The following is a 9,502-nucleotide window of genomic DNA, read 5'->3' on the forward strand; positions in this document are numbered from 1 at the left end:
CCATTAAGTGTTGTTCTTAATTCATGGTTGAAGCACCGAAAGGAGAAAGCCTTATGATAGATAATTAAGAAATTGGACTTAATTAACTTAGATCTAGAAATAGACTAAGGATTAAGAGGATTTACATATTAATTAAGGAACTTAATGGGTCTTGATTAATTTTAACTCCACGAAAGTAGGATTAGATTGATTAAGGCACTCTTTGTCCCACTCGAAAGGGTATTCAAAGGATTTAAGAATTAATCTCCTTAAAACCCGTAAGTTCCACAAGATTGGATAACCAATTTAAAAATCCCAAAATAACTTGAATATGAACTCCCAAACTCCGGAATTGCCTTTTTTATCATTGTTACTTTCTAATTGAATTTAATTACTTGCCATTTTAAATCTTGTCATATTTCAATTTGCTTATTTTAATTTGATGCAAATTTAGTTAAATCATTACATTGTTGAATAGATTATTAATGTTACACATATAGAATTTACACTTCAATATCTATCAATTTATTAATTTAATTTCAAAAATAGTTCAAATTAGTCAGAATTTTTATATCAAAAATTCAATCATTAACACAACTTCTCGTGGGAACGATATCTTTTCTATATTACTTGTACGACCCGTGCACTTGCTGTTGAGCCACATCAGGGTCCTTTTCATTCTGTACAGTACTTACATGCACCGAGGCAAAAATCAATACTAGAAAACGAAACCTTTTTGGATACATACTACTTTCAATTGGTTCTTTATTAATTGATTTTAGTTGAGTATTCAGCATGTTTGTGACTTAAATCATTAATTGTAATCACATTAGTAATTCATTTAATTCCTCCTGTTTATTATGCTGTCAAAGCTGGATTTAGATACATCAGGAAAATGAGGACTTGGGACTTTTATCGGAATACAAGGTTGAATAATTGGAGACCTATATATGCATACGCTGAATTTCTCCAAGTGAGTATGATAGCCTTCATCTGTAAATAAGTACACCCTATCGATCTACACTGAAACCATAGGGACTTTTATTGGAATTTTTGCATATGATTTTGTGCAAGGTGGAATGATTGGAGACCTATATATCCTTCATACAGTTGAACTTTTTCAGGAGAGTATCATTCTCTGAGGCATCTTACCAGTCATGTTAGATGTCGTTGAGTTTGTCTATCTTAAAGGCCCTGTCTCTAGTTTTGTTTGCATGTCTGTGTGAAGAAAGTATGGAGTCCATAATATTGTTTATTTTGTAAGGAGTATTTAATTGTATTTAGTATATTTTCTTTAGTGATTGATTTTTGTGACAAAATTATATAAATAAGCGACGCAGCTATAAAACTAAAATTGGCAATGGATTTTTCTTCTTTTTTTTTTTAAATCAAAATTTTACTTGTTAAAAATAAATTAATTCATTCTAAGACCTATATTAGATAAAATCAAGAACTATTAGATTTGCATTAGCAATGGCTGTTTGTATGATGCTTAAGATGAATTAGTGAAAGATTTTTCCAGTCGCTAAAACTAGTAATAAAATTAGCATCCTCATATGGCGTTCAGGATGAATAGCACTATGTTTTCCGTCGCTAAAAATATCAACAAATGATGAGGTAGGAACGAATTAATGACGAATTTATGATGAATTTTACATACGCTTTTTATTTAGAAAAAAAAAATCCATTAAGATGTTAGATGCCCCTAATCCGTCATTAAGATTTTAGCGACGGATTCGGACTTTTAGCGATGAAATTTACTGTCGCTAAAGGTTCTTTTTTTTAAGAGTAATTGGGATTCCTAATTAATAAAACCAGTTCAGTAGTTTAGGTTTGCTCATGAAATTTGGTTGGGGAGAATACCTTTACAATAATAAATAATTTAAATGCTTAAAGCCGGAATTAAAAAAAAAAAAAAAAAAGGCCAGAAAAAAACTGACAGAAGAGGTCCAGACCTTAGCAAAAAAGATACAACCCAAAGAAACATCAAGATTTCTCAAAGGAAGGAGGGCCAAAAACTCCGATCACCATAACAAAGAAACTGCTCAAAAAAATACCCAGGAAAGATTTGTAGGGGACCTTTTCACATCCTCTTGATACTAAATTTTGTTGCTCTACCAAGCGGATGCCATGGATAAGAAAGGCAAAAAAAATAGGCAGTGAGATTACTCATATGCTAGGTGAGACATGAAAACTAGAACTCCTGGAGGAAAAAAAAAAAAAAAAAAAAAAAAAAAACATCAATGATTTTTACCAAAATTGTATAAAAAAAAATTCTTCAAATCTGTGTTTGCGGGAATTTAATTCCTAAATCAGGGTGATTTTTGCCACATTTGCAAAGTGAAGAAGGATATCGATAGTATGACTGTGGGTGTTAGACATCACTGCTTTGGATAGCGGTTAACATGGATTATAAAACGAAAAGAAAAGAAATGATGACTGTGAGCTTGCTGCATCAGGTGTTTCTTGATATGGCTGCTATTTATTTTAACAAATTAAAATTTTTGTTTATTTATTTTTGTTATATTTAATTAAAAATATATTTAAAAAGTTATAAAAAATATAATAAATATTTTTTTACCTTTTTATATTTAATACAAAATTTTATATAAATTCGATATTTACAAAAATGTTATTTTAATTTGTTCAGCTAGTTAATTATATTTTAAATTAAAATAATTTTTAACTATTTAAATTAATAATATTTTAAACTAATTTAGGTACTTGTATATTTAATTAAAATTCGAAGTATTTAATTTTATCATATACCCTTTTATCTGTTTAAAAGTTTATCATAATATAAATAAATTATCTTATTTTTTTATTTACTTAGCTTGATAAAAACTCAAATTCAAAACTTAAAAATATCCATTAATATATATATTTTTTCAATATAGATTAAACTAAATTAGTACTTGCTCTATGTATTTCTTTTATATATTTGAAAAACAAACCCAATTGTTTTTCAACAGATACAGTTTTCCAAGCTTCATGTTCTGAGTCAAGGATGTTGTCCAACGAGTTTTCCAAACACATTGATATTTTATGAATCAAATTCATATCAGCCGGCTGTTCGACCTTACTTCTTTTTTTTACTTGTCTTCTCTTTTTTTTTCCACCTCGAGATAGCTTAGGCAACAGACCAAGCAGGTCTGTGATTAATTTGTTTTTTCGCCTTTGCTTGAGCAAACGGGAAATTTTAACGCATCTGTCATGGTTGAAGTTTATGGGTTGGACATGTTTAGAGGGCTCAAAAGGGATGATACCTAGTGGATTGAGGTTCAAAGGAGGGATTGAGCTGCTTGGCGTTGAGATTGGGGAATATACAGATTCTAGGCCTTGTGGGCTGGGTAAGTTGCATGGCCAAGCTTGGCTTCAAACATTGCTGGGTTCAAAGAGGTGCAATAATGGAAGTTGGCATCTTCCAGAGGTCTTTTGCTATGGTAATCCCTTGCGCTAGAGGATCCTCGAGTAAGGTGTCAACTGTAGCAAGTTGCATCTAGGAGAGGAATATATTTTTTTTTTCTTTTTTGAGCTGCAACTGAAAAACTTGAGCATCAGAATACAAAAATGGATCAAAGATCCAGATGAAACATGTTTTGCCATATAATCAGCAGCCTTATTGGTTGACCTCTTAATTAAGGAAAACCGAACTCCACTGAGAAAAGCCATGAGATCTTTAATTGCAAGCACTGAAGCTCTACTTTCCCACAGTATAACTCCAGAAGGAACTCGAATCGCCTGGAAAAGCTCCACATTATCTATTTCAAGAACAATAAACTTGGTTGCCATTGCTGTAGTTAACTTCAAAGCTTCTATCATAGCCATTGATTTCACTGCCATGGAGAACTCACACAAATAGAGGCTTTACTAATCAGAAAATCTCCCGTATGATTTCTAACTATAACAGTTGCTACTGATCCACCCGATTTCCTTTCCAAGCAACATCACTATTTAGTTTTTAAAAGCCATAAGGAGGAGCTACCCAGCCGGAATTAACTAGATAATTGAAAACACAATGAGTGGAACTATTAACAGGCTCTGGTAGCAAGAGAAACTCCATAACCGTGTTTCTAATCTTACGGACTACATTAATGGGATTAGGAGATATATGATCAAAAACAATCGTATTCCATTCTTTCCAAATCATCCAACACGTAGTAGCAGCCAAACACCAAGCTTCTACATCTTGAAATTCAAAAATCAACTTAGACCACCATTGAGCAAAGGATGTGAAACCAATGGGGTTGGGCTTATAGCTGCATGGACTTGAGAACCAAGTGACTCGAATCACACCAAAACAACATGTGTTCCACTGTCTCAACATTAGTACGGCAAACTGGGCAAGTCGAATCAACAAGAATTCCCCTTTTTGCCAGACAATCTCAAACTGCAATGGCATCAAGCAAAGCTTTTCAGATAAAAACTTTGATTTTAGGTTGAATAGGAGTACTCCACAATTTATTTCAGGACTGATCCATAACTCGACTTGCTGAAACAGAGTAGTTAGAAAAGTTGTTCCTTACCTTTTGAGCCAAGAATCTATAACCATAGCGGACAGAATACACACCAGACTTATCAAAGTGCCACACAAAGAAATCCTTGTTACCTAAAGGTGCTATTGGGATCTTCTTAATCTTATTGGCAACATAGGGATCAAACAAAACATCCACGCAAGTGCTGTTCCATGTAAGAGAACGATGGACTATAAGATTAGCAACAACATTTATATAGGGAGGACAGTTCTTTGGTCTTTTCACTTTAAAATCTAGAGCTAAAGGTAACCATGGATCAAACAATAACAATGTATCCCGACCATCCCCAATACTGTGATGGAAACCCTCTTTTAGAACATCCTGCCCAACTAGAAACCCTTGCTATGTCCAAGATTTATGTTTTTTTCTCAAAGACGAAGTCTACCAAAACGAACTATGGGGAAAATAAATACTTTTAACTAGTCAAGCCCACAAACTTGTTGGATTTTGGATAAGTCTCCAACATTGTTTTGCCAAACAAGTAAGATTGAAAAGCCTGAATTCTCGAAAACCCATGCCCCATTAGACCTTGGATAAGCAACCTTTCTTTAACTCAACCCAATGCAGCTTCCTCTCTTTATCTTACTTCCCACTGGAAATTTGAAACAATACTGTTGAGACTTTTGCAAAAGCTTTGAGGATAAAGAAGGATGGCCATTAAGTAAGTTGGTATAGCATTAAGAACAGATTTAATTAACACTTCCCTTCCTGTTTGTGAAAGGAGCTTCTGCTTCCAAGACCGAGTCTTTGACAAAAAAATTTTTCTCACAAACTCCAAAGCTTGGGATTTTGACTGACACTAAAAGGATGGTAGACCCAGATATATTTCATCGGACTTCATCTCCTTCATATTAAGAATATTAAGGATGTCTTGTCTTAATTGAATAGGAGAATGTCTACTAAAAAACAAACTAGACTTGTAGAAATTTACTTGTTGACTTGAGGCTGCTGAAAACAAAGATATAGCTTGCAAAATAGCATGGGCTTCAGCTCTTGAAGCTTTGACAAATAAAAAAATATCATCAGAAAAGAGAATATTCGTAAGAGTAGGCCAGCTTCTAGTAATTTTAATGCCCCGAATGTTTCCCTCTTGCTTCTTATTCTAGATGAGACAAGATAAGGCTTGGGAAACAAAAAGAAACAACTCCTTGCCTTAACCCCCTTAAAGAATAAAACTCAGAAGGAGTACTATTGATCATCACAGAAAAACTAACAATAGAAATACACTGCATTATAAGGTGAACTCATGCTGCATCAAAGCCAAACTGCAGAAGAACTTTATGAAGTAATACTCACTCAACTTGATCATATGCTCTTTGCATATCCAGCTTAATGGCCATTGAGTGCTTTTTACTGCGAGAAGATCTGAGATAATGAAACATTTTATAGGCTATAATAACATTACCTTGAATAGCTCTATCTAAAATGATTTTAGAGACAACTTTATAACAGAAATTATATAAACTTATAGGCCAATATTGATTGATTTCAGTCGGACTTTTACATTTTGGAATAAGAACAATTACTTTTAGCATTATTCAAACCTTTACCATAAATTAAGTCCACAAATTGGAGCCTAAGCTCTATTTTAGTGATGATGCTCTCTAAAAATTTATCTCTAAAAAATTTAGGCACCCATCTAAATTATCAAAGCTAAAATAGGTGAATTCTATTTGTATATTATTTTTTCATATTATATATATATATATATATATATTCGTTGCACCCATATGTGGATATAACTATAAAACAGATAATATTTTTCACTTTTTTCAAGATATAATAAGTGAACTCTTTTAAAAAAAAAAACTCTCAAATTTTAAAAATAATTATCTTGAATTGTAATAACTAGGACTGCAACTATCAATTTTTAAAAACAATCATGAATCAGCTTATCACTAAACTAATCTATATATTATTAATTGGCATTATAATGACTTCTTTAAAATATAAAAACTTCTTTTGAAATTACTTTTATAGAACTAAATCTCACAGAAAAAGAGATGGAAATTATTATATTTGGTAGGAAACATCAATAGATAGAGCTTCCTTTTTATTTAATATTATGGAACACCACACTTACATAATTAAAATCACAATATCTCGCACACAATTTCACACTATGCAAACCAACAGAGCTATACTTGCTTTCGTAGTTACAGAAGTTCCAGGATTTATATATGAACACAAAGGATATATATATATATAAGCTTTGGATGGGCTGACTATTTTGCCCCCACAAGGCCAGCATCGATTTCCTTAGTAAAACCAGTCATGAAATCCATGTAGATGTGTGGAGTGGGGACGTTCTCATTCAATTTCTCATACTCAATAACACAGGTCGCCAAACAACCCTGGCCCTTTGGTGCAAGAGAATAAATGGGCTTAAACACCTTGTAAGACTTCATTACATCTCCTTCCAGGCCAACAAGAACTATTTTCTTGTTCACTTCATCCAACTCCACCTGCTCTTTGAAGATCTCAGCTTTCCCATCTGCATAAGTTGGTTTTTATTATTAATTAAATTTACTGGATTAAATCACAAAACTGAACAAATTATAGACACTCGATTATATATATAATGAAAAAAAAATTAATATATAAGAGCTGATAAAGTTGCCCAGCTACCTGGAGTAGTGTAATTCCAGATCTTGATAGAGCCTCCAGTTTCCCAGTCACCTTCATGTACTTGAACTGCTTGTATATTGGAAGGAGTATGATTAGGAATTTGGTGGGCTTGTTTTGCCCACACATTGAAGAATTGCTCAGGAGTTGCCTTCAGTTCTAAGACGGTCTCCAGCTTCCCCTTCAGAGACATGGTTGTTTTTCTAGTATCTGAAAAGAGTATGACTTTAATTTGATGTAGATGCAATGCAAGTAAGCCGCTATATATCACAAAAGACAACAGTTTACAGAAATTAATCAGGTTGCCTTGTCTTATATAGAACTTAATTAGTGGGTTACATATTACGGATGACGAATGCAGGGTGGGTATGGACTGTATCAAATGATCATATGTTCATTTACTATTCGTTTAAATTATATTCATTTAACCTTAATTAATCTTACTTATGATGGATAATGATATATCACTTTGTAAGTTTATTTTTAAATAGGAATTCATCAAATTATTGTAACTAATATTATTTGTACCCATAATGTAGTTTCTAATAACTAATATAAAGAAAAAATTAATTACTTCAATTATTACATCGTTTAAGTGAATATTTAGAACTTGACTTTGTTGTACCCTCAAAAGCAGATATTTCTCTTTTTATTTTACATGATGGACCCAACAAGAATTTTTTTTTTAATTAATTTATGTAGATAATGTTATTGTCACAGGTACAAAACTCCATCATATTGATCAATTCAATTATTTCTCAATTACAACAAGAATTTTCTAGCTATTCGTGACATGGACTCATTACATTTTTTTCAAGGCGGCCATGAAAATTTCAAAACCCTGCTCTATCACTACTCTGCCTCTGTCCAAACTATCGAGCTACCCACTAGCTAACGATGAACAGCACAAGAGAATTGTGGGGGCCTTGAAATATGTCACGATGACCTGTCCTGACATTGCTTATTCTGTTAATAAGCTTCTTCAATGCATGCATAATGACACTGAGGCCCATTTGATTGGCGTCAATTACATTGCTTTACTGATAGTTGAGGAGGTTGTCTAGAAGACATCGCTTGACCAATGGTTTTGCCATCTATCTCGGTCATTCTTTAGTTTCCTAGAAGAAAAAGAAGTGGCCTACCATCGCCAGCTCTTTCACAGAAAGTGAATATAAAGCCATTACAAATACTATTGCCGCCTTTTTTTTTTCACTTGATAATTATATTAAAATATAAAAACTCTTATAAATATAAAGATATATTATTAATTTAATATTATAATTAAATAATAAAAAATAATAAATTGCATAATTTTGTTATTGTGTTATATGATATGATAAAATAAAAAAAATAAAAAAAAATCAATGACAGTTAATAATTTAATAAGACTTAATCAGCATATCTATTAGATTAAAAATTCGAATTTTACTGGCTGCCCCACTTGATGTTATTTTAAAAATAATAAACAAAGATTATAAATAAAAAAATATTTGACGATGACAATTATACATGACATTAAAATCGTTTCATGTCGATTATAATGAGATATGCCAAATCTAAGACAGGTATATATTATCGTAATTATAAACTATTAAATTATTAGATTGAATTTTAAAATATATTTAATAACAAGAAAAAAGAATTACTTAAACTAAAATTAATCATACTGTATAATAAAATCGTTTATTGCATATATAAAATAGTGCTCTTTATTTTGTGGTTTCACTTTATCAATGCATAATTTGGATCTTCTATTTCAAAAGGATTACAATCTTTATTACTAAGTTCTTATTAGAAAATAACACGTTATTTAGTAACATCATTATTCCATATAAAATGAATACGTAAAATGATAGCAATTTAACACATCGATGAATACAGTAATTGAAAAAAAATAACTGTTTGGTAGTTTTCATTTGACCTTCTAACTATTTCTTTGGCAAAATAATCTATAAAGAAATTATTTTCCCTTGGGATGGATAAAAGAAGGATTTCATAGAGAAATAATAAGATTATCAATATCATTGAAAACCAGATGTAATTAATTTTCATGTCCTTTCCATTTTAAAGTCACTCAAGAAATTGCATTCATAAAATCAGACTCAAAAATCACTGGTGATTGCAAATTACAAAGAGGGTTATTATAGCTGAAAGTTGCAATACATTTTTTTTTAGAGAAATCACTTCCACCTCATTTAATTCCTTACAACCACAAGGTATAGAGAATGAACCAAGAACAAAGCTCAATGCATCGCACAACACATCTCCTGCACTCGCAGGACGTGGTTTTCCAAGTGAAAACTTATCAAATAATTGAATTTGAATGGGACCAAATCAAATTGAAATCATTATATGTTTTACTC

At 31.7% G+C, this 9,502-nt stretch overlaps 1 protein-coding gene across 1 annotated transcript; it reads right to left on the reverse strand.

Annotated features, from left to right (window-relative positions):
• Window positions 1-6,524: 6,524 nt before the first annotated feature.
• LOC110639753 (MLP-like protein 28) lies at window positions 6,525-7,409 on the reverse strand. The gene is made up of 2 exons (XM_021790830.2): window positions 7,143-7,409; window positions 6,525-7,008 (listed from the first exon to the last, which is right to left on the reverse strand). Exons 1-2 carry the CDS (start codon window positions 7,330-7,332, stop codon window positions 6,740-6,742), a joined length of 459 nt encoding a protein of 152 aa, XP_021646522.2. The 5' UTR covers window positions 7,333-7,409; the 3' UTR covers window positions 6,525-6,739.
• Between the last annotated feature and the right edge of the window lie 2,093 nt (window positions 7,410-9,502).

This window comes from Hevea brasiliensis, chromosome 18 (assembly GCF_030052815.1).
Source record: "Hevea brasiliensis isolate MT/VB/25A 57/8 chromosome 18, ASM3005281v1, whole genome shotgun sequence".
NCBI classification, from domain to species: Eukaryota; Viridiplantae; Streptophyta; class Magnoliopsida; order Malpighiales; family Euphorbiaceae; genus Hevea; species Hevea brasiliensis.

Coding starts and splice junctions, on each gene's coding strand:
- LOC110639753 (XM_021790830.2), bottom strand. CDS start 7,332: ATGTCTCTGAAGGGGAAGCTGGAGACCGTCTTAGAACTGAAGGCAACT. Junction 7,009..7,142: donor CTGGAATTACACTACTCCAG/GTAGCTGGGCAA, acceptor CAACTTATGCAG/ATGGGAAAGCTGAGATCTTC.